This window comes from Nilaparvata lugens, chromosome 11 (genome assembly GCF_014356525.2).
Source record: "Nilaparvata lugens isolate BPH chromosome 11, ASM1435652v1, whole genome shotgun sequence".
In the NCBI taxonomy this organism is placed as follows: Eukaryota; Metazoa; Arthropoda; class Insecta; order Hemiptera; family Delphacidae; genus Nilaparvata; species Nilaparvata lugens.
Window position 1 is genome coordinate 42,924,837 of NC_052514.1, and position 27,220 is coordinate 42,952,056.

The 27,220-nt window shown below is 35.1% G+C and overlaps 1 protein-coding gene across 1 annotated transcript in view; it reads left to right on the plus strand.

Moving 5' to 3' along the window:
- The window catches only part of LOC111057872 (sortilin-related receptor-like), a 160,793-nt gene that overhangs the window by 26,155 nt on the left and 107,418 nt on the right, over positions 1 to 27,220 (plus strand). Inside the window, exons 2-3 of the mRNA XM_039437313.1 lie at positions 10,471 to 10,719; positions 15,219 to 15,371. Coding sequence (XP_039293247.1) covers positions 10,471 to 10,719; positions 15,219 to 15,371 — 402 coding nt within the window. The remainder of the gene's footprint in view (positions 1 to 10,470; positions 10,720 to 15,218; positions 15,372 to 27,220) is intronic.

Sequence of the window (27,220 nt, forward strand, 5' to 3'; positions counted from 1 at the left end):
ATTTTCACAATTTTCCACTCCAATATCAACTAACCAGGAAAATAAAATTTTCTTGAACCTGTGTCTATTGAATTTTTCCCTAATGTAACTTGGTATTGAATTGTAAATTTTTGGTCCCAAATATATGTAGTTTCTTTGCCCAAATGTAGTGTTCATCATTGGTTGGTACTATTAAATTCGTGTTTCTCTGCCTTGTTTGATGGTTACGATCTGCCAGTCTTATGTGTTCGTTGTTTCTCCTCATTCGCGTGATGACAGCCTGGATGTAGAGTTGTCTTACACTCAGTACTTAACTGTCCATGAAAAGAATGTTCGTGGGGAATTGATTCTCCTTGAAGCCTATTATTTTTAGTATTCGTTTCTGAAGCTTATAGAGAGGTTCAACATGTATAAAATTCGTAGCTCCCCAGATAATTATGTCGTATCTTAAAATTGATTGCACTAAAGAAAATAAACAGTTTTAAATGTCTCATAGTTGAGGATTTTACGGAGTTGATAGAATTTGTAGAGAAGCTTCCTGATCACCCCGAAGACTTCTGCTACTGCAAATATTGACAACAGGGTAAACAACTAGATGGAAATTCGATGAGCGCTACTAATAATTCTTTAATTCTTTAGCATTTGAATAAATTCAATATCTCATAGTTTCCATTTTGATGTTTTTTCATTGCGGATGATACCCCACACAAGCCTTTTGCTTGTGCGTGGGTATAATGGAAAGTGCTAGGGTGATTTGATAAGATGATCAAACGTCCATGCCAAATATTGACAACAGGGTAAACAGCTAGATGGAAATTCGATGAGCGCTACCATTCAATAGTTATTTGTGCAACTAGTGCGCAAAGTGACAGTTTGCTGCACCGAAAGAAACGTTTACGCTCGAGCCGTAGGCGAGGGCGGAATGGTTTCTTGAGTGCAGCAGAGGAACTTTGCGCACGTATTTCACATTAAGTTTTTCCTATAGTTACCATTGAATATGAAAAGTGGGTAATTATGGGTAAAATTGCCTGAAATCCATCAAATGTTTTTCTGTGTAATTTTATTATTGATAAAAACCTTAATTTATTGTCAAATTGAATAAAAATGTTGTCCTTGGTTATAATATATATAATACTAATAATTAGCGCGTTGTGCTTGGTTGCACCTCTGCTCACTATAGCAGCCACAGCAGTCACTGTTACCAACTTCATTTTGATTTTGCTGCACTGTTGCTCCATATAACCTACTAAGTATTTTGCGTTGCCTTGTTGCAAATCTGGAGTGCAGAAAAATTTTTCCCGCACTAGAGCGGAAAAGTGATTCTTTGCGTTCTGTAATCAGTGCAGCAATGGCCACTTTTCAATGTAACTGTAGGAAAAAATTATTTGTCAGCCCGGATTCCTCACAAATGGTTTTTGTATGGAAGCGCTCATCGAATTTCCATCTAGCTGTTTACCCTGAGCTGTCAATATTTGCAGTAGCAAAAGTCTTCGGGGTGAATTACATCATCTAATTTGAAAAAAAAACATCTCTACGTATGATTCTGAATTATGGTGAGAATATTTAAATCGAATGAATATTTGATTCAAATTAATATTGACAGCTCAGGAAACTATTGTTCAATAGCTCAATGCAATAGCAGAAAAACAATCTCTATCCACTCTCAAATTCATCGATAAAGTGAGATATCCATTTCAAACCGACAGCATTCATTTCAAATAACTTCAACGCTCCCCATCAACCCATTGCTGACAGTTTAAAGTGAATCTCTCTGTTATAAGTTTACATAATTATTCATTGTTAACAAGTCAAAGTCCTTGTTACAAGAGTCACTGTTACATTTATACATATAGAGAGGTCCACGTAATAAAGGCAGCATTTGATCAACATTGGTGTTACTACACTCGTCTATCATTCGACAAATGTATCAAATCATAGTGTTGTGTATCAAGTTGAGATTATACTGTATCAAATTGATTTAATACTGTATCATGTGGTGATACTGTATCATGTTGTGGTTGTTCTTGTTCTATAGTGAGGTCGATGTTATAATGGCAGTATTTGATTAACATTGGTGTTGCTATCTTCGTCTATCATTCATGAAAGCAGATAGCGAACGTATCAAAATTATTATAGTGTTGTGTATCAAGTTGAGATGATACTGTATCATGTTGTGGTTGTTCTTGTTCTATAGTGAGGTCCACGTTATAATAACAGTATTTGATTAACATTGGTGTTGCTATCTCTGTCTATCATTCATCACAGCAGATAGCGAACGTATCAAAATTATTATAGTGTTGTGTATCAAGTTGAGATGATACTGTATTATGTTGTGGTTGTTCTTGTTCTATAGTGAGGTCGATGTTATAATGGCAGTTGGCAGTATTTCATCAACATTGGTGTTGCTACACTTCTCTATCATTCGACAAAGCATCCTTTTCTAGCTCTGCAACGTTGCCAGATCGTTTTCTAACAATGTAGGAATACAGTTGATAACAGAATATTCAATCCCAATTATGAAAATGTATTATTGAAAAATATATTTTCTGAGAATGAAATATAATTGATTATTTTCAACAAGAATGAACAGTTAATTACATCACATATACTGGTATCAGCTATCCTCTATAGAAGGCAGTGGAAAGGCAGAGAATCGGCAACGCTGTTCTCCTATCTTTCTCCACTTGGACCTCACTAAAGTTTGTCGTACAATTTAATGGGATTTCTCCCTGCAAATTTTACTCAAATTCCAATAAGTTAACGTGCAAATACGGTGATATCGCTTGTTCGAATCTCCCGCTTCCAATGGCAAATTGCTGATTCAGCTTTTAATTATGTTTGAACAGCGTTGATTGCGATCAGATTTAACGGGCGCTTTGATTGTTTGAACAGTACACTCTCATTCCATTTCATCTCATTCATTCCATCTACACAGAGTCACAGCATCAAATAAACTAGTGACCCCCTGGGTTGGAGAACTCGCTCATGAACTGGTGTATTGTAATCTTTGAACCCGCAACTATTTATTATACAGAGAAGTGAAAATGATTGAAACAGCTAAATATTTCATTTACAACAAATTTGACAGTAGGTTTCATTGGGGATCCTATTTGAAATGAAAAATTACTCTGTCGCACCAATATCTCTGACCCTCTTATGAATCCAAATTTATTTTTTTTAAATAAGGAGGTGTTCATGATTTTAATACAGAGTTCCAAGAGAAAATAAATGAGGAAAACCGCACATTGATATCTCAACCCGTATCAGTTTGTAGATGTAAAAGTTGTAAATTATGTTCTGTATTAACCAGCTGAAATAAATCATGTGCCAACGTATGAAGGACTGACTGTCTGTGAGCTAACTCCCAAATATTCTCAGCTGATGTTATGAATGAATGGAGAATCTGTAGTAATTGCATGCAATGAATTCTTCAGCTGACTAAATGATAAGTTAAATCACAACAAAAATATTTTTCTTATGCACTTTTAATGTTACTTTTATATCCAGAAAAATGATGAAGGTGTCAATCATTTTTTTTTGTACAACGCACTTGACCTGTAAAATGGTTCGAAGAAAACGTGTTCAAAATTTGAAGCTTATTGATCAATTTTTACTTTCCTTGCCCTATTACCATAGGTAAGGGAAGTATTGCTTTCCGAAAAAAATTGAGGTACCCCAATTTCTAAATTTCTATACGTTTCAAGGTCCCCTGAGTCCAAAAAAGTGGTTTTTGGGTATTGGTGTGTGTGTGTGTGTGTGTGTGTGTGTGTGTGTGTGTGTGTGTGTGTGTGTGTGTGTGTGCGTGCGTGCGACTTGAAATTTGGAACTTAAGGTCCTTACACTATAAGGATCCGACACGATCAATTTCGATCTAAAGCAATTCAAGATGGCGGCTAAAATGGAGGAAATGTTGTCAAAAACAGGGTTTTTCGCGATTTTCTCGAAAACGGCTCCAACGATTTTGATTAAATTTATACCTTAAATAGTCATTGATAATCTCTATCAACTGCCACAAGTCCCATATCTGTAAAAATTTCAGGAGCTCCGCCCCATCTATGCAAAGTTTGATTTCAGATTCCCAATTATCAGGCTTCAGATACAATTTGAACAAAAAATTTCGAGTGGAAAAGATTGAGCATGAAAATCTCCACAATTTATTTCCAGTAACATTTTCACCTTGAATTGAAAATAAGCTCGAAGTTCGAGAAAATGTGATTATCCAATTTCAAACTGTTGGCAACTGTTGATTCTATTGAATGATTCACTATGAATAGACAGCAGACCTCGTATGTCTCCAGCGTTATTGTCCTATCACCAGCTGGCTCAGATCTTTCGTTATTGTCCTGTCACCAGCTGGCTCAGATCTTTGTTTATAAGTAGACTTGAGATGCGCGTGTACACTAGCGACAGGTGATCAATTTTCATAACGGCAAGGAAAGTTGTGTGAGTGCGCCACACGAGATTTTTTCTAAAGTTATTTATTTATTTTTTAATTTATTCGTGGACAGAATCACAAATCATATAAGTATTTATTTATTTATTTTTATTTATTTATTTATTTATCTATTTATTTATTTATTATCTATCTATCTATCTATCTATCTATCTATCTATCTATCTATCTATCTATTATTTATTCTTTATTCATTTATTTATTTATTTATTATTTATTATTTATTTATTTATTTATTTATTTATTTATTTATCTATTTATTATTTATTATTTATTATTTATTTATTTATTTATCTATTATTTATCTATTTATTTATTTATTTATTTATTTATTTATTTATTAGAACAGTCACAAACACTATATTGGAAAGAGAAACAAGCAATTGCCCAAAACTTCTTCAATTCCTTGATTTTGGCACATAAATAGTCCAAAGTGAGGTTAGTTTAAAATTTCTGTTTTCACCAAAGATTAACACTCAGAGAATCGTATTTGAGATATGACTGATGAATTTGAATTTCGAAGGGTTGATAAGAGCCGAAATAACACTAAACAATCCGAAAGTTTCAATAATATTGAAATAAACTTGCAAATTTTGAGCAGAAAAATTAAAAATACTATCACTGCAACTATCAGCTGATTTTTTGATTTATCAGCTGATATGATTAGGAAGGAACAACAGGCTTGGCCCAAATCTATTCCATTCCCAAATTTTGATAAATTAATAAAATATCCAAAAAATAAGTTATGTTTCTACTGTAAAACATACAAAATTTTTATTGTAGAACTTACAAATTGACGGACAACGACTTTGGCATTCAGTAAGTTGCAAGTGAGAACTTGCTAACGCTCGTTTAATGATTAATAAACAGGATAAACCCAAAACTGTTTCTTTCCCCAATTTTGTATACTACAGAAGGCGTTGGAAAAAGAGAATCGGCAACAATGTTCTCCTATCATTTCCACTGACTATGAGGACAGATGACAGTTGTAGATATTCCAAAGTGAGATACCCTGTTACACTGTCAGTATTGGTTGAATAAGGAGTGCTGATGTTATTCTTATGAGGGATGCTGACATTTCAAAGTGAATGCTTTGAATGTTACTCGTGTCAATTGAAGGAAATGGATTATTGCATCTTGGATGTGTCTAGAGATCCCAATGGAGGGAGAGGGGAAGAGATGCTTGGACCAATATTCATTCTCTTTCTCTTGCAATGAAATGTTTGTTCATTCAGACTTCACGGCTCTTGTAGGATTAGATTTAATCTGTTTCTCTCTCTCTATCTCTCGCTCTCTCCTTTCTCTCTCTTCTTTTTCTGTCTTCTCTACTTCTCATTCTCCTCCTCCTTCTCCTGTATTCCTTTTCATCTTCTCCTCTTCCTCCTCCTCCTCCTTGTGTATTCTTTTTCCTCCTCCTCCTCCTCCTCCTTTTCTTCTGTCTTCTTTTTCTGCTCGTCCTTCTCCTGCCTTCTTTTCTTCCTCCTCCTTCTTTTTCTTCTCATCCTCCTCCTCCTCCTTCCTCTCCTTTATTCTTCTTCTCCTTTGTCTTGTACTTCTTGTTTATGTTCTTCTTTTTCTCCTCCTCCTCCTACTCCTCCTCCTCCTTTTTCTTCTGTCTTCTTTTTCTGCTCGTCCTTCTCCTGCCTTCTTTTCTTCCTCCTCCTTCTTTTTCTTCTCATCCTCCTCCTCCTCCTACCTTCCTCCTCTCTACCTTTGGTACAGAGTTAGTGGGGAGGATATTTTTAATATTCTTCCCAAAGAATGGACATTGATATGTCCAAAGCTCCGCCAATTTATGTAGATGCATAACAATATAATTATCTATAGTTATTATATTACAAATTGCTTTTTCATATCATATACAGTTCAATAATTATTTTCTTAGTCTATATGTAAATTCATCTATAATTTTGCTGTATTGTAAGCTATTGTATATAAGTGTATAAGCCAGTATATATTGTAATCTACATAAATAAAGTACTCAATCAATCAATCTCCCTCTCTTACTCTTCCTCATTCACTCTCTTACTCTTCCTCATTCACTCTCTTTTACACACACACCACACACCACACACCACACACACACACACACACACACTCACTCACTCACTCATTCACTCACTCACTCACTCACTCACTCACTCACTCCTCACTCACTCACTAACTCACTAACTCACTAACTCACTCACTCACTCACTCATTCACTCACTCACTCACTCACTAACTCACTAACTCACTCACTCACTCACTCACTCACTCACTCACTCACTCACTCACTCACTCACTCACGCACACACTCACTCACTCACTCACTCACTCACTCACTCACTCACTCACTCACTCACTCACTCACTCACTCATTCACACTCTCTCCCTGTGTGTGTGACAGAGGTTCAGGGTTGTGGCAGAGAGGAACTGGAGTCCTAATTCCGCCCTTAATAAAAGCAATCAATTTGTCTCTCCCAATATTAATTCTCTTTCTCTTGTGCAATGAAATGTTTATCCAGACTTCACAGCTTTTGTAGGATCGGATTTCATATGTTTCTCTGTCTCTCTCTCTCTCTCTCTCTCTCTCTCTCTCTCTCTCTCTGTATATCATCTCATTCTCTGTCTATCTCACTCTCTGTCTCTCTCTCTCTCTGTCACTCTCTCTCTTTCTCCGTCGTCACTTGTTAGTGACTGTCTCTTTGACACTGTCCATTTCCGCTTCAATCAGTGTGAGACTTGTTAGATTAGGATGATTGTTTCACAGAAGGGATTCGGTCGCAGTAGTAATAATTGAGTTGATGGGAGTCACTATTCACTTGAAAGTGTCAGCAATTCAGCATATTCCTCACCAATGCTACCCACTCAAACAACGCTGACTGCTCAATATTGTGATGATAATTGAACGAGCGTCAGCGAGTTCTCACTTTTGACTTACTGAACGCCAAAGTCGTTGTCCGTCTGTTTGTATGTTCCACAATAACTTTAGAAAGAATTGATCAATCAGCTTCATTCAACAAAGCAGATAGTGATATCCTTTTGTAGCTCCGCAACATTGCCAGATCGTTTTTTAACAATGTAGGAATGTAATTAATTGAAAAAATATTTTTAATCTCAATTATTATGAAAATATTCTGCTGAAGATTATATTTTATTGATGAATACAATATTATTGATTATTCTATACAAGAATGAACAGTTAATATTACATTAGCTATCCTATACAGAAGGCAGTGGCAAAGCAGAGAATCGTTAACGCTGTTTATACATTTATACATTGTTTACTATATCATCCTCAACTATGAATGATTGGGAAAGGAACAAAAGGTTTAAAGCCCAAAACTGTTCCTTTCCCAAATTTAGATAGAAATTGTCCAAAAATAGGTTATGTTTACACTTCACGATTTTTGTCCAATTTTTGAGACCAAAATATTTATAAACAAGGAATTTAGAATTGAAGAAACTTGAAAACCAAATTAAATAAGAATACTTCACTAAATCATCACTAATAACTGTAAAAATACTGTTCCCTATCTTTCTACACAGATCTCACTATACTAGCAAAACTCAGTTTGAGATGTTTCTGTCTGAAAGACTTGAAAGAATAATTGAAATGGATTTGTTTCATTTGTACTCACACTTCATGTATTGGAATTTTTTAAATGACCGGTTTTGGAAGAATATTAGAAGTACCGTTACGTTATGTTCGTTCACCTTTAAAAAAAATACTGTTGGGAATTTTCACGTACAGTGTGATTGATTCAGAAAGGTTGTTTGCAGTTTTTTCCCTTGCATAAATAGCTGAAAGTAAGCTTTAAATATATCCCAGTAAGATTTTGATAGAATAGAGATACATTACTTGAATAGAAGATTATGAGTTTGTAGAGTGAATATTGATGTTGTGGAACTTTTCCATAATTGAAGAGACTTGAGATGTTGTCAAAAAATAATCCACTTTACTTTAATAAAAATTAACATTTTAGAAGAAAAAAGAAAAGAATGATACAAACATATAATAAACATATTATGATTTAGAAAGAATTCCAATATATATACTAATCGCCTAGATATTAATCACCTAGACTAGACTCACAGCTTTTATTTTTATTTTTATTATTTAAGTTGATAATGTTTTTACCTTGTTACTTTGATTATCTGATCACACAACTGGATACGTGATCAGTATAATTTCCAAGATACTATTTAATTTCTACTTTTGTAATTTGTAATTTGAGAAGGAAATAAATTCATTTATTCATTTATATATATATATGCGTATGGTGCGAGCAGTAAAATACAAGGATACACTATCTAAATAAATAAATAAATTTTTATTGTCATTAAGCAACATTGGCAATAGACAAAGTCAAAACTATACTAACATTATACAAGTCAGAAGGTTATAAGTTAATGTAATTGATGTATATCTATACATAATACATCCAACAAGAATAGAACAGAAAAACTCAGTAAGCTAAAACACACACTTTGTACTACGTTTAGGTATTATAACTATGTTAGGTTAGAATTTCGATGAGAGGAAGACATAATTTTAGATGCAGCAAAACTATTGTTCTATTATTCTTGATTGGATCATGGTCCATATTTAGAATTTTCTCAACATGGACAATAATTTTGTAAAAGAGTAATAATTATTACTCTATGGCTCTATAAATATCGTCTGATGTAAACCATGATTAATTTTTATCCTCTGAATAGAGATCATCGTTCACTTAGTGGTGTTAACTTGAATAATAAAGAATATTATTTCTATTCTATATTCTATAGAGTTCATGTTTATACGATATAAGTAATGTTTACGCATAAAACAGTGTTTATGTAAATTTATATTATCATCTTATCACAATTTAAGTAGTGGAAATTCCTTCTAATATCGGTGAAAGCATGTTAAATGTTTGTTCAATTTGAGGAATTTTATCTATAACAATAAAATTGACTCATGTCGTCGAAGCTGTGTTGAGATTTGCTTACATTGTAGATTTCACAAAGGGAAAATTGTATCATAGGCCAAAGATCGTAGAAGTTGTTTTGTATGGACCGATGATTCAGTGTACGCTATTTCTTGTGTGTTTTTCAAATGAAAACAAATCAAATTTTGTCATCAGCTACTTCTTTATCCGGAAAAGTTTAATGTGTTTGAAATTTGACTTTGAACTTGTCGAATCTACTTTTTCACTTTCGAGCGCTCAAAAAGACCTCAAACATAGGAACAAAATTATATGAATTTTAAACTTATTGGAAATTTCTTCCTCTGTCCAACCATATCCTTAGAATTCGATTTTGACTGATGATTTCCCAGTTATTGACGTTTTTCGAAAATATTGATAAATCTATAAAAATCTCAAAACTAAGGTCGATATAAAAATAATTTGATGCACATTTTTTGTTGGAAATTTTCATGTAGAATCTATGGTCTTCGGCTGTTTAGCTATTTAGCTAAAAAAAGTTTAGTTATTTAGCTGAAAACGTTTAGCTATTTAGCTAAAAAACGTTTCGCTATTTAGCTAAGAAACGTTTAGCTATTTCAGCGTATAGTAACATAGTTGAATGTGAAGAGGCTTCAATTGCGATGTATTAACACCCAATTTTAATGTTTTATACAACTACATGCAGTCAATTATTTTCTTTGTTTGTTTTTGAGTGTAATCATTATTTGTTTTTTCCCAGGTATACCTTTTCCACGATTTGCAACCTATTAATGAATAAATAAATAATAAATATTCTCTTTCTTATTTTTATTATATATTTTATTATTATATTCTTTTCTTTTTCTATATTAATAGGCAAAAGAATAAATAAATAATTAATATTCTTTCTTTTTTTCAGGTCTACCCTCTTGTTCTTGAATATATATGTTTTATCTTTGTTTACTTAATTTGTTTATTTAATCTTTGCTTTAAGTGTAATCAATATTTTCTTTGTTTTTTCCCTGGTATACTCTTCCACGATTCGCAACCTATTAATGAACAAATAAATTAATAGTTAAACTAATGAATAAATAACGAATATCCTCTATCTTTGTTTTTTGTCAGGTCTACCCTCTGCACGATTCGCACCAACAGCTGATGGTCCACTGGGCAGGCGAGGGCTCCAATGTCATCTTCTGCCTGGCACGTGACGCCCAGGGCGACATCTTTCTGAAGCCCTCTGCTGTGTACATCTCGTTCGACTACGGTGACACGTTTGTCAACAAAACTGAGGCCTTCCGGCTGGCACCGGCCGATCCCCCACTCTACGCCACCGTTGACAAGTTCTACACACATCCAAAGTTTAACAGTCATGTGAGTTATCGGTTTATATCTAAGGCCCGGTTGCACAAAAGCTGGTTGAATTTTAATCGTGATTAGTTCTCGTGGAATTAATCACGATTAAAATTCAACCGGATCTTGTGCAACCGGGCCTTAGTGCTTCATCACATTTTATATTATATACAATATACTGGATTACAGAAAATATCACATTGGTTAAATCAGAATCTGCTCACACTTAACTATGACAAGACCCAATTTTTAACTTTCTCAGCTACACAACATGGGCAGCCCACAGAAAACCTTCTACCAGTCAACATTTCCAACACCACGGCATCCACCATCCACAGAAAACCAACAATAAAATACCACGGCATCATACTAGATTCTTTTCTACGCTGGGATCATCATATAGATTACCTCTGTAAGAAGTTATGGAAAATAATATTCAAGTTCAAAATGCAGAGAACATTTATAGACGACAAGTGCATGAAGATGGTCTACTATTCCTCAGTTCAGTCTTTGCGTACCTAAGGAATTGTAGGATGGGGAGGAACAAACTACGTTCACCTCGACCCCCTTATAAAGGTGCGTACAGATTCTCGCTCTGCTCCGCAACCGAACGTCACTCCAGCAGAGCGATTGATGATCGACCGGGGAGCAACAGTGGTTCGACCGGGGAACGCGAGAAGAGCTAACATCTTCCGTAACGTTCATGATGGGTGCGTGGGCGGTCCGACTGTTGTTCGATGGAGGTACGAAGGCGGTACGAGGGCGGTACGAGGGAGGAGCGTGTTCGGTGCGGGTTGGAAGCACGAATATGTGTACGCAGCTTTAGAATGCAAAAACTAATAATTAAAATAATCAAGCAGAAGCCACCTCGTTATCCGTCAGACCAGCTCTACAATGAGTTTGGTGTGATGGACGCAAGGCAACTCTACTCCCTAGAAATTATTTGCATACTACACAAGAACCCAGAAAGCTTTCAAAACAGAAATCACTGTCTTCAGCACAAGAAATAGAAGCCTTCTTATCACGAACGTGGCTGGGAAGGTAACATATCAACGACACTTCAACCACCTAGCACCAAAACTCCATAATTTACTTTTCCTACAGTTACGTTGAAAAGTGGCCATTGCTGCACTGATTACAGAACGCAAAGAATCACTTTTCCGCTCTAGTGCGGGAAAAATTTTTCTGCACTCCAGATTTGCAACATGGCAACGCAAAATACTTAGTAGGTTATATGGAGCAACAGTGCAGCAAAATCAAAATGAAGTTGGTAACAGTGACTGCTGTGGCTGCTATAGTGAGCAGAGGTGCAACCAAGCACAACGCGCTAATTATTAGTATTAGATATTATAACCAAGGACAACATTTTTATTCAATTTGACAATAAATTAAGGTTTTTATCAATAATAAAATTACACAGAAAAACATTTGATGCATTTCAGGCAATTTTACCCATAATTACCCACTTTTCATATTCAATGGTAACTGTAGGAAAAACTTAATGTGAAATACGTGCGCAAAGTTCCTCTGCTGCACTCAAGAAACCATTCCGTTTCTTTCGGTGCAGCAAACTGACACTTTGCGCACTAGTTGCACAAATAACTATATATTTGTAGTAAATTTCATGTATTGTATTTTCAAATATTATGTACATTTTATTGATTAGATTGTTTATTTGTATATTAATGGGAATAAAATTATTTGTATTATGTGCAGGTGCACGTCGAATCATGCATGAGCCGAAAAACAAAATCTGGAAAGTGCCATTGAAACACGTTGTGATTTGCATGTAGGCTACATGCTCACACTGAACGCAATCAGCAAGTGCAAGCGTTCAGTGTGAGTGTTCTTCTTATTGCTCTTTCCAGATGTTCTTCTTCATCTGCACGCTTGGGCAAGCATTATAGACGCATTCAATTTGATCACACCCTTAGGTGTCTAATTTTTAGTGACTTATCAATCGATCTATATGTAATACATATTACTGTATATCACATAGATTTCTGTATATTGAAATTATAAAATCACTTCACTCATATGGTCTACTTAATTCAAATTAATAAAAACTTGTAGTACCCTTTATTAAGAACCTTTACTTTAAACTAGTTGTTAAAATGTTTTGAAGTGTTTAATAATGGGTACTACAAGTTTTCATATTGTTTTTATTAATTTGAAATTATAAATTTTGTTGAATTTATCATAATCAACCAACATTCCCCTTTCCATTGGAAATCAATTACTCTATGTATTACACAAACAAACATAAAAAAATAAGGTGAACAGTATAGATAAAATTGTGAAATAAAAGTGAACATCCCTAGTCATAAGCCAGCGTGGGATGTACCAGTCCTAATAAAATTAAATAAAAATACTCCGGCCCAGTTTCACAAAAGCAACTTATATTAGAGCAGAATACATCTACAATATTATTCTTTATTCTCACAATAAGTACACCATTAAAATGATCGGGAGAGGAAAAATAAGATCATCTTGTGCTATTACTCTCCCAAATTTATTTATTTATTTATTTGAGATACATATGAGAGCACAAGGATAATATCCCATAATTGCTCTCTTAACACATAATACAAGTGAAACAATTGAAAATGCAATATTTAATACAAATATTAAAGAAATGAAAAGTTTATCAAATTTTTACGAAAAGTCTTTCTGAAAAATATACATAACAGAAAATTTAAACACAATTTTAGATAGCAGAAAAAATAAACATCATATTTTAGATAGTATCATAGAAAGTTCGAAATAGGATGTCTTGTAGTCTCTTTTCTGTTTAGAGCAACTTGTAATATAAATAGAAATAGAAATCTCAGTACCCTTTTTTAAAAATATCGTGATAAATAATAATTATTTTAGTGTTTAAATAATTCAAAAAGGGTACTGAGATTTTTATTTCTATTTAGATATCTTGTAGTTTTCCACTTCCACAAAATGTCCAGTCCAAAGATATTTTCACATTATATACTACATTTGTACCATTACCATTACCATTATGTTATCATTTTTACATAACCTCTAGACCGTGTATTCCAAAAAATTAAGGTTTAAAGCAGTTTTGGGCAAATGCCTGTTGTTTTTACCTGCATTGTATCTATTGTCTATGAATAAATGACATGAAATTACTGCTGCACTGGAAATCTACTGTCTGTTGAGGCCACCCAATAAGATTACATTACTTCAAACATTATGATTTATGAACATAATATATTTTTGAGCTATAATTCTGTAAGATTTCCTTTCGTTATAGTATTGAGATTTTTCAAAATATCTGAATTGATTCTAGTAATAAAAATAATAGATGAAGTATTATAGAGTAAATAGTTAATCCAGGAGTAAAAAATCTTAACTGTTGAAACATGTTGTTTTTAAAAGGGGTACTTCGATTTTTTCCCTTGATAAATAAGTGTAGCACTTACCGTAAAGTTAATATTAATGGTGATGATTTCTTGATCCATTCCGAGCTGCTTTGTATTAACACACTTTTTTATATATTTAAACACGACATGCAGTCGATTATTAAGTAAATATTAAAACAGTGACTGTTGAAAATGATCGCCAGACGATTGAAAGTACTCCAGTCAGTAAGTAAAAGTTTTTAATATTTACTTAATAATTGACTGCATGTCGTGTTTAAATACATAAAAAAGTGTGTTAATATTAATCCAGAGATATCAATATTATATCTATTATCAATAATAAATAAATTAATACCAGGATAAAAACAATATAAAAACTTTAAAGTACCATTCTATTAAAAACTTAAAAATATTTTAAAGTTTTTAATAAAAGGGTACTGAAAGTTTTTATATCGTTTTAATTTGAATCAAGTAGCTCATATACGCGAAGTGATTTTAATACAAGGATATATCATTGGAGGCTAACACGATGAATTGTATTGTCTCTCAATGAATGAATTAATAGTTATTTGTGCAACTAGTGCGCAAAGTGACAGTTTGCTGCATCGAAAGAAACGTTTACGCCCGAGCCGTAGGCGAGGGCGGAATGGTTTCTTGAGTGCAGCAAACGAACTTTGCGCACGTATTTCACATACGTAAATTTTTCCTACAGTTAACATTGAATATGAAAAGTGGGTAATTATGGGTAAAATTGCCTGAATAATGTAGTAGTGTTTGAATGGCGGGGGGCAGCTGTGTGGTGTGTGCTGTGGTGGCACTGTGCTGTCGTTGTCCTCCATTATAATATCTACTTAATAATTAGCGCGTTGTGCTTCGTTGCACCTCTGCTCACTATAGCAGCCCACTCACTGTTACCAACTTAATTTTGATTTTGCTGCACTGGTGCTCCATATAACCTACTAACTATTTTGCGTTGTCATGCTGCAAATCTGGAGTACGCAAAGTACTCACTTTGCGCACTAGTGCGGAAAAGTGATTCTTTGCAGCCTGCAATCAGTGCACAAATGGTCACTTTTCAGGGTATCTGTAGGAAAAAGAATAAATGAGAAACTAGTTTGATCGTGTGTTATCAATCCTCTGTTACAGTGCGTGTTTGTGGATAAGCTGAACAAGTACTTTTTTATGACTTCGGATTATGGGAAGACCATTGATAAAGTTGCAGTCTCCTTCAGGCCCAACGAGATTCTCTTCTACCCGCTAAATCCGATGAGGATTCTCGCTTCCGATGAAAATAAAAATGTAAGTATTAAATAAAAAATACTAAGAAATTGTCAAAAAACCACAGATTTATTGATACTTAGAAAGACCGGTTTCGGTTATTACACCATTGTCAATCTCTGATAAACACAAACTAAATACAAGAGCAGCAGAATTTATACTAGTAGGCGAGTACTGCTATTGGTCAAGGGCATGAGCGCCTGCCATTGGCCCAGCTAGACAGTTTCCCACGCAACGGTGTCACAAAATGGCGGTTTAAGCAACAGACTCGCCATGATAACAAAATTTACTGTCAGTACAAAATGAGAAACAAGAAAACAAGTGAAAGATAATAAAACAAATATGCAAATGAAAGAACTATTTAGTTTTTGTTTATCAGAGATTGACAATGGTGTAATAACTGAAACCGGTCTTTCTGAGTATCAATAAATCTCTCGTTTTTTGACAATTTCTTAGTCTTTTACTTTCCTTGCCCTATTACCATAGGTAAGGAAAGTATTGCTTTCCGAAAAAAATTAAGGTTCCCCAATTTCTAAATTTCTATACGTTTCAAGGTCCCCTGAGTCCAAAAAAGTGGTTTTTTGGTATTGGTCTGTATGTGTGTGTGTTGTGTGTGGTGTGTGTGTGTGTGTGTGGTGTGTGTGTGTGTGTGTGTGTGTGTGTTGTGTGTTGTGTGTGTGTGTGTGTGTGTGTGTGTGTGTGTGTGTGTTGTGTGGTGTGTGTGTGTGTGTGTGTGTGTGTGTGTGTGTGTGTGTGTGTGTGTGTGTGGTGTGTGTGTGTGTGTGTGGTGTGTGTGTGGTGTGTGTGTGTGTGTTGTTGTGTGTGTGTGTGTGTGTGTGTGTGTGTGTGTGTGTGTGTGTGTGTGTGTGTGTGTGTGTGTGTGTGTGTGTGTGTGGTGTGTGGTGTGTGTGTGTGTGTGTGTGTGGTGTGTGTGTGTGTGTGTGTGTGTGTGTGTGTTGTGTGTGTGTGTGTGTGTGTGTGTGTGTGTGTGTGTGTGTGTGTGTTGTGTGTGTGTGGTGTGTGTGTGTGGTGTGGTGTGTGTGGTGTGTGTGTGTGTGTGTGTGTGTGTGTGTGGTGTGTGTGTGGTGTGTGGTGTGGTGTGTGTGTGTGTGGTGTGTGTGGTGGTGTGTGTGTGGTGTGTGTGTGTGTGTGGTGGTGTGTGTGTGTGTGTGTGTGTGTGTGTGAGTGAGTGAGTGTGTGTGTGTGTGGTGTGGTGTGTGTGTGTGTGTGTGTGTGTGTGTGTGTGTGTGTGTGTGGTGTGTGTGTGTGTGTGGTGTGTGTGTGGTGTGTGTGTGTGTGTGTGTGTTGTGTGGTGTGTGTGTGGTGTTGTGTGTGTGTGTGTGTGTGTGTGTGGTGTGTGTGTGTGTGTGTGTGTGTGTGTGTGTGTGTGTGTGTGTGTGTTGGAACAAGGTATAATACGGGGAGACAATCAAGTATACACAGCACATTAAGGGGAGGTGTGTACACTAAGGGGAGACCCCGTAGTGTCACTGCTCAATTTTAGTAAAAATCACTTCTACATGCTTAAAACCATGTAAAAACGTAATAAAAAAAAATCTCCCCATTTTGTTAGTACTCCACCTAATTGGGATACACTCCAGTTTCCAAAATTGCCACCACGTTGTGCTACGATCGCTAATACACACTTACACAAAACTCATTTACGGATTGAGCATACAATGCGGGGTACTTGCATATCCCTGCATATCTCCATTGTCTCCTTCACTGTTCGAAGTAACTGATTTGCTATGGAGCTTGCCGTGAATTTATGAATCAGCAACTTATCTCCTTTTTCGTTCAGACTCATTGAGTCACGGCTTAGCGAATTCATAGTTTATTTTTCTGTTCATCCACTTGAGACATGAGAAGGGAGCGAGGAAACATGCTGCCAGAATGTATTGTGGTACTGATTTTTTAGTTATTTGGTACAAATAGTCTGAAAATGATTCTTCACAAAAAAATACCCTCTGCTAACCTTACAGTGTTAAAAATACCTGTTTTTTTCTCCATATAACTCAAAAACCTTTCATAGTGAAAAAATCCAGAACTGTTTCCAAGTGAATAAAATCCTCTACAATTCAACGCCAAATTAGGTTCATCACAATCAATGGTGACTTGGTAACACAATTTCCCGAGAATTTTCCGCATTGAATTTGGGCTATTGCTAGAATGATGCGAATGGGAGGCTTGTTAAGATTCAAGAATAGCACGTCAGTAAGTTTATATTCTTGAACAGGCTTCACTGAGAATTCACTTACTGTTTTAGAGAAGCGGATGCCTCAAACTTTGCTAACCTAACATTGTATCTCAAGATCAGGATAGCCTATGATAAAATGAAATTTGTCTCTTAGTTTCTCTCCATATTGACATTTTCTTCTGTGTCTGTCAATCCTTGCAAAAACTCTCTTGTAAACCTTGGATTGAATATTTTACTTGTGTACGGCATGCTCACTTTTTGTGAAAAGACGTTCCGGAGAAAAGATTTAGTAATCATACCCTGCTCAAAAAAAAAAAATAGTAGTCACAACACCTTTTCCAATTTTATTTGAGAAAGTAAAAAGTTAATTTGAGAAAGTATCAATTGTATTTGAGAATAGTCACTTGTAATTGAGAGAATGTCAGATGTAGCCTAAATGAGAATAGTCAATTGTATTTAGGAAGTCATCACACATGTAATTGAGAGTAGTGAATTGTATTTGAGAAATCGTCAAATGTAAATGAGAAGATATCATATCATGAGCAGACATTTGAAAATGAGAAAATTTTCCAATTGACATGTCGTGACTCTTCTGTAGCCTACAGTACAGGTTTGATTTGAGCAGGAAAGGATACTGTACTACGTACACAGTATTCCATAGGCTTTGTATGTGCGAAATTATTATTTTCAATTGTGAAATTGAGGAGCTGGGTAGAAAAACGACCCGAGGCCACTCGTGTCGTTTTTCCGCAACACGCTTCATTCTATCCGCCATTAAATTCTGAACAGATTGGTACATAAAATGTTGTTGTATCTTGAAAAATGATTGAGTTGTGAAAATTTTTGTTTTGTGGCAAACCTGAAATTATTCAGCTGACAAGCTGTGAGCCAGCAGCCAGTGAAATCCTTATTTTGTTTTCTTACAAAAGAAGAAGCTGATTGATTGATTGATTGATTGAGTACTTTGTAGATTACTTGTACTTATGTAGATTACAGTATATACTGGCTTATACACTCATATACAATAGCTTACAATACAGCAAAATTATAGATGAATTTACATAATATAGACTAAGAAAATAATTATTGAACTGTATATGATATGGAAAAAGCAATTTGGAATAACTATACAAGATTATATTGTAATGCATCTACATAAATTGGCGGAGCTTTGGACATATCAATGTCCATTCTTCGGAAAGAATATTAAAAATATCCTCCCAACTAACTCTCTACCAAATGAATGGTATAAGAAGATCATTAATACATCCAAGGGAACCAATTATCCTCTAGATGATGAAAATAATGAAGAAGACGCTCCTGAAGAAGAATCCGATGCTGAAAGCATTGGGTTTATGAATTTCCCGAAAATCAGAACAGTACCTTGTAACATTCCAGAGTCTTGATCATGGGAAGAAACGTGTTCAAGAAGAAAATATCATCTTCAATTGTTCACTTCTGAATGACATTTTTTAGATCTTTATTACCTACTTATTAATTATCCAATATCATGAGCAATATATTATCATTATCACTACTCTTGATACGGGTTTTTCATCATTTTATTGAACCTCTGAACATGTAACAACCAGGGTTATGGAAAAACGACCTGAGACAACACACCTTATATCAATTAATATCAGTTAGCCTTGGATTACTGGCTAATTATGAATAATAGCATTGAAAATAGTATAAAAAGATCAATAAAGTTCAAATACTTGCAAGAATATTGCATTCTGATGGAATAATGAAGATGTGTACTAAATATTTCAAACTCAATTTACACAAAACTTGATTTTTTGACTCAGGTCGTTTTTCCACCCAACTCCTCAATTATTTCCCCTGTACTGTTCACGAATGATTAATGAGAATCATTTCTATGTATGTATTGGCAACACGACTTTTGTCTCCAAACATTTGAACTTGATGAAGATCAAATTCTCTATGTTCACGGCGCAATTGAACTTTATCATCAATCAATTGAATCTCTTGATCAAGCAATTCGGTAACTCTCCAATGGATTTTGGGGCTCAAAAATATTTTTTTATTTAAAAACTAAACGTTTCATTTGAATATAAAATATATTATCATATTATTTTTTATGAGTACAGTTATGGAAAATAAAAGTATTGGTTTTTTAAAATCATTCCCCAATTACAACTGACAACTTTTCGATATCAAATCGTATGTTCTCAAATTAGGAGTTGATAGTGAGCTGTTGAACGGAGCGGTCGCAGAATTGTTTTGCTCTCTTATCTCAAGTTTCCGGACGGGTCGTGCTTAATCGGTTCATTTAGTGCATGTTTAACCTAAAACGTTCTTTCGTAATAAATTGAATTATCAATTTGTTATTTATTTGTGAAATTGTTTTCAAGTGAATCGAAATATTCAAAGTTTAAATTAATAAAAACAGTATCCAACAATACTTTCCACCAGACGGTAGTGCTAAAAAGAGACCTAGAGCTAAAAGTTCTTTCGTAATAAATTGAATTATCAATTTGTTATTTATTTGTGAAATTGTTTTCAAGTGAATCGAAATATTCAAAGTTTAAATTAATAAAAACAGTATCCAACAATACTTTCCACCAGACGGTAGTGCTAAAAAGAGACTAGAGCTAAAAGTTCTTTCGTAATAAATTGAATTATCAATTTGTTTTTTATTTGTGAAATTGTTCTCAAGTGAATCGAATATTCGAAGCTGAATGAATAAGAACAGTATCTAACAATACTTTTCACCGGACGATAGTGCTAAGAAGAGTCCTCGTGCTAAAAGTTCGCCTGAGCTCGAAGAGATGGAACAGAAAAAGCGTGCTCCAGACCCAAGTGTTAAAGCTTCCGGTAATGTGAACTCAGACTTTATTGAATCACTATTTGACCGTTTTGAAAAGCGGTTTAGTAAGGCTATGGATGAAAAACTCGCGCTGCTAAAGTGGATTTAAATGGTCTAATTGAAAAAGTGAATAAACTCTCTGTCGAGAATTAACAGTTAAGAAATCAAATTGTTGCTCAAAAAATTCAGAATAATCTCATAATCAGGAAGATGGAAAATTTTGAAAATAGATCGAGAAGGAACAATATAATTTTTCGCGGGCTGAAATATGAATGTGCAACAGTGGATTACGTGAGAACTGTCAAAGACTTTTGTGTGAGTCATTTGGGGGCACGAGCAGGTACCTGGGTTAATCGAGCACATGCATTGGGCAAGAAAATAGATAACGGGCCAATCATTGCGCATTTTCCGGACGATCAGGACATCCATTTCATCACGAGAAACAGTAGGAAGCTGAAGGGTACACAGTTTGTGATTCATAAAGACTTTGCTTTCGACACAAGAAAACGACGATCAAAGCTTTTCCGGGTGCTTGGCGAGTTGAAGAAACAAGTTCCGGGAGTGAGAGGAGAGTATCGGTTGAAGTGGATCGTTTAATCGTGAATAGTCGGGTTTTCACGCTGGATGAGGAGAATGGACTGGTCTCGGAGGGAGAGGATGGGTTGCAGAAGATCGGGAGCATGTTCGATGAGAGTGTGATGCGGGCCGTGAGCGGGAGCATGTGTGATGAGGAGGAGCGAGGCGGCGAGGACGAAGACCGCAACCGCTGAGATAACGCCGTCAGTCCGTGTGAGAAGGGACAGTTGAGTATAGTAGCGTACAATGTGGCTGGATTAAGTGGTAAGATTGTTCAAGTATATAATTTTATTTGTAATTATGATGTTTTTGTACTATTGGAGACGTTTGTTGAAAGAGGAAAGCAATTGTATTTTGAAAACTGTTTTCCAGATTACAATTTATACTGGGAATTCGCAGTTGGAGAATCAAACTGAGGTAGAGCAGAGGGAGGAAAGTTAATAGAAATTAGTAAAAGAATAGAGAGTTTTTTAAGGTAATCGATGCGCTTGAGAGGAAAGTTATTCACATGAATGCAGGACAACGGGATGAATATTATATAGTTCCAATTTACCTGAGTGGTGGAGGAGACATGGAATGGGAGAGAGAATTCAATACATTATGGGAGTTTATGATAGTGCAAGAGCATAATAGAAATAATATGATTTTAATTGGAGATTTTAACGGTAGAATAGGAAATGGACAGGACATGTCGGAATTAACAGATGTAATAGAATTGGGAAATGCACTGAGTAATAAGCAAGAGTCAAAGGATGAGGTGATTAATATGAAAGGTAAGAAAATATTGGAGTTCTGTGAGGTTTTTAATTTCATCATTATGAATAGAAGGATAAGTGGAGATAGGTGGGGAGACTTTACTTTTATAGGCAGAGGGGCTTCCGTAATAGATCTATGTTGCATGGCTGTCGAATTAGCGCAAATAGTTGGAAAATTTTCTATTGTGCCAGAATTTTTATCTGATCATTTCCCAATTGAAGCTACGCTAATCACGGTTGATACTCTAGAAAGAGAGAGCACAATTTTACCACTCTTACCGAAGTTGAAATGGAAGGAAGCGAGGAAGAATGAATATATATCTAAACTCACCAATGCTTGTAGAGAAATAAATGGTCTTCCCGAGAGTAGTGGAGAGACTTATGAAGTATTAAATAATCTTGTATATAGAGCTGCAAATTATGTGCCCCAACCTGATAGAAAGAGAGAAGGATGGAGAGAAAAGTGGTTCGACAAAGAGTGTGCGGTTATGAGAAAGCGAGTGTTCAGCCTATTGAATGTGTTTAGAAAATCAAATTCGGAGCAGGTGAGAGAAAATTATATGAAGGTAGTAAAGAATACAAACTGCTATGTAAGAGTAAAAGGCAAGCGTATTACAGCGATATAAAAGAACAATTCAGAAGAGTCAAGGATTCCAGTGATTTGTGGGCTCTGATAAAGAAATTCAAGTGTAGAGAGTTCAAGATTTCGGGAACTGTGAGTGCTGAGGATTGGGTTGAACACTTCAGACGAGTGTTTGGATCAGTTTGCGGGGTAGTCACATATTATGCGGCGAGGAATGTTGAAGATCAAACTCTTGACAAAGACATTGATATGAATGAATTGGAAAGTGCCTTCAAGACAATGCGCAACAATAAGGCTCCAGGTGATAACAGAGCTCCTGCTGAGTTTTACAAGAATGCGTCAAAAAATTACAAAGAGATTATTTTGATTTTTTCCAATGCCATCGTCAGAGGTGGACAGATACCAACAGGGTTTCCACGTTCAATTATATTTCCATTGCATAAAAAAGGAGATACTAATGAAGTGAATAATTATAGAGCCATATCTTTTATAAATGCTGTCGCTAAAGTATTTTCATTTATTTTACTGAGAAGGTTGCAGTTGTGGGAGGAAAGAGAAAAGATTATTAAAGAGAATCAGTGTGGCTTTCGGAGAGGTTATTCGGCTACTGATAATATTTTTGTTCTATTCAATATAGTAATGAAAACGTTGAATAGACCTACAAAGAAGTTGTACTGTTTCTTTTTGGGCTACGATAGTGTGGACAGAGAGGCTTTATTTTTTAAACTGAGTGAATTGGGAGTGTCGACTAAATTTATTGCGATGTTGAGGAGTCTATATAGAAATACGAAGTCTCCTGTATGGCATGGCGTGGAGGGTAACTTAACAGAATACTTTGAAACCAGAAAAGGATTAAAACAGGGATGCGTATTCTCCCCGTTGCTATTCACACTATTTTTGAATGATTTGAGTGATGTTATTGGTGGAGGTATATTATGTTGGGCAGAGGCTGATAAATTCGCTGTTATATTGTGATGACGTGGTATTGTTGTCTGAGAATCCTCGACATCTGCAGTCAATGATAAATAAGTTTAAGGGATATTGCATAAGGTGGAATCTCACAGTGAACATGGCTAAATCCAAGATTGTAGTTTTCAGAAGAGGAGGACGATTGGGAGAAAGAGAGAAGTGGTACTATGGAAATGAAGTTATTGAAACAGTGAATGAGTACAGATACCTGCGAGTTGTTGTTTGGTTTTTTGTTCGTGAAGTTAATAATTATGTTGTTTGTATATTTTATAAGTCCAGCCACATTGACGCATACAAGGTCCCTTAAGAGGGTGAATTTAAGAGTGTGAATTGCTTTTTAAAAGTTGAGTTACAATGTTTAGTTATGATAATTACGAGAAATTAGTTAGGTATGAGAAGAAGGAGGAATTGGATAGGAATGATAGGGAGAAATAATTATTGAGTGAATTATGTAATCACAAGAACAATAATAATTATTCAATATTGGTATAATGTATAATAAAGAAATCTATCTACTCGGCTGACGGCCTCGGCTAAGCCTAAAGAACTTTTATTTATGATGAAAAGAATGCTTGTTCAATTTATTTGTGAAATTTAGTTGAGTTTGAATTGAATTGGAGGTATTATTTTCATTTTCTGTAATGTTGAAAGAAGTGCAAATAAAGTTCTATTCTATTCAATTATTGTTCTCAAGTTAAAATGATACTTTCTCAGATAAAATTCACTATTCTCAACTACAAGTGATGACTTCTCAAATGCAATTGACTATTCTCATTTACATCTGACGTTTTCTCAAATACTAATGACTATTCTCAATTAATACTTTCGCAAATACAGTTGGAAAAGGTGTACTTCTCAGATAGGGAGGGTTGATAGGATAGGGTATCTTGGATAAGATAAAGAATGAGGAATCAGAGTTGTGTGAGTAGTGAGTCCTTCCAGTTCATATTATTAAATAATCTAATTTGGGTAGCTGAAAGTTTCTCAACAATGCAACATAAAATGGAGTACGGTACTCTATCACTATCAGGAAGCTCATGGTATAGCAGTTCCGGAATCTCTATTTTTTTAAATAAATACAAATAGCGAAAACGCAATGTAGACCAGGGGTTCCCAAAAAAATGTTTCTATGTACTCCCTCACCTACAAGCAATAATGTCGAGGACCACATCGGAATTTACAGTTGGGAGGCACTGTGAAACGTGTACTTTCTCGAATCCCAGTACTAATTAGCCTATATCCATACTTGGAATGTTTATTTGAATGTTAAATGATCAGTAGTAGAATTGGTAGGAAAACTGTAAGTGGAATATTGTATTATATATAAATACCTGTCAGGCAGTTTAGGTTTATTACTTGGCATTTCAAACCCTTGATTCAATCCAGGCCAGAATAGAGTCTGTTTCTCAATTAAAGGATTGGTTCCAAGAAGAGATTGGATATGATAGACTATCATTTCCAATTATGTCATTTGAGAATCATTGATAATGCATTAATTGTCTGGAACCAGGTATAATCTAGTGCCACTTGCGGGTAGGCTGAAGAGCATACCGACGACACTGATTGAGATAACATGAGAAAAATGCTAATGCGCTATTCATTGACCAAACGTAGTGAGGTCTATGTTTCAACTCGATTGGCTTTTGTCTGTCTGTATGTAACGCGATTACGGCCAAACGCGTTGATAGAATCATATGAGATTTGGCAGGAATACTCCTTTTTCAACTGCGCGTCGATGTATTAATACACAAGGTTTTTTTCAAATTTTGCATTTTAAGGATAATATGAAAAGAGAAGGAATCCCTCATTACTCCGACATCACTGTATATAATTGACCGAGCGAAGTGAGGTCTAAGATTCATGTCGACGGCTGTGCATTTCTCTTTATGTTTATATGTTGCGCATTCACAGCGATATACGGCAATATATTTCCATGAAATTTAACAGTTATGTTCCTTTTTAAATTGCGCGTCGACATATATACGAAGTTTTTCAAAATGTTGCATTTCAAAGATAATATAAAAGGAAAAGGAGCCTCCCAAAGATACTCACAAAGATACAGAATATCTCTTGCAGTTAACAGAAGGCTTGATGAACATGGATCTTTGAAAGTTGTTTTTTTTGCATGCATCCACTCTTTCAAATAGGATACATTATTCTGAATTATTCTGTGAACATAGGTGTAGACTACTTTCTAGGATCATGTAAATGTTAGGGTCAAGCTACTGAGAAGTCATGGTGGGGGGAGTGAACAAGGCCGTCGTGTTTTTCTTAGGCTAGTTTCACACGGCAGAATCCCGTCTCCTGAAGATCATATTTCAGATCATTTCATATTTCGCAGCTCGAAGGCTTTCACAAGGGGATCTCAAATTTCAGACGCGTTTGCTCAGAGTATGACTCATTACTTTTCTCAAAGTATTCGGATTTGGATTCAGCGACCCCAAATTTTTTAAAGCGTAAGTCCCATTTTCGAAAATACCCAAAAACAAGGGAGTTACAGCACTTTTTAATATAGCTTTTACATTATCATAAAGTTATGTTTAGTAAAAATGTACCAACTAAGATAATAATACTTCTGCCTCACAGGTAAAGGTTTTTAGAAGCTTTTAAACACTCTTGAAAAGTTCAAACATGAACATTTTAAAACATTAGGGGCCGGTTTCCGAGCTCGGGATTTAGCTGAGTCCAAGACTTTAAACAGCTGGAGTCAGAAATTTGGTTTTCCAAGACGGGGCGTAGTCGCAGTCATTGTCATAGTCACGTTTGAATTAAATCTCGAAAAACTAGAAAATTGAACACAAAATAAAATAAAGAGAAAATAGTGTAAAGTTTCAGCTATTTTGAATTATTCAGGAATGTCTAATTCCGTCAAGGGAAAACGTTTCCAATTATAGAAATGAGAAAATAAAAACTAAGACTTCTATTATAAAAGCTGACCTTTTGGAAAGCCAATTTTCTGACTATTGCTGTTTAGAGTCTGGGACTTAGCTAAATCCTGAGCTCGGAAACCGGCCCTAAAAGTTCTAGTTTAAAAAAAAATTCCAGCTTTGAAAGTTTCAAACTTCAAAAGGTTGAATCCAAATATGGAATCAGAAATCATCTCCCATTATCACTCAATAAAATACGAGAAAAAGTAACCTTGTACAGTTAACTTCACTGAATTATTTACGTTGTCGGGATTTCAATTTTGTCATACAACAATCTAATTCATTAGGTTGAAATCGTTGAATATTACCATGGATTTCCTGTTGAATCATTGACTTAAAATCTTTGCAACAATCAATAAAATCTATTACACAGTATAAATATGCAGTCAGTGAATGTAACATTCGATACTAACTGCATACAGTAGGCTATAAACATTGTGCTGATCTGAACAGTGAGTATAGAATGTAATTACATTATATTACTCTAACAGCTAACTGGATCTGAATTGATCTATTGTAATAATGGACATAATGAAATAATGTCTTACTATTCCAAGTAAAACGAAACTAATGTTTGTGTTTGTATAAGAGCTGCTGAGTGGATACTGCATACTGAGAAATTCATAAATGATCCAGACCAGCCTGGCGACTTCGATGCTATCGACACCGGAATCTCCTTTTATTTCTATCAATGAATGAATCTGAATTAAAACCATGTATTGTATCAACTATCCTATTATCGTATTGTAATTCGTGAAGCCTGTTTAGTAAAAGCCAGTTACATACACATCGATTTTTTACCGTCCTTATAAAATTCTATTAGATCAAACAGATGATGTTTGACAAGTTGCACTTATTCGAATTCATAAGGATGGCAAAAAACAATCGTACAAAAATCAACGTGCATGTTGGCTTTCGAAGACCCATACGATATTGTATTCTATGATCAAATAGAATAGTAAATATCGAAATAAGTGTTGCAGCCAGAACTTGTGTTAAAAACCGGTTTTGTCCCCGCTTTGTAAGTTAAACT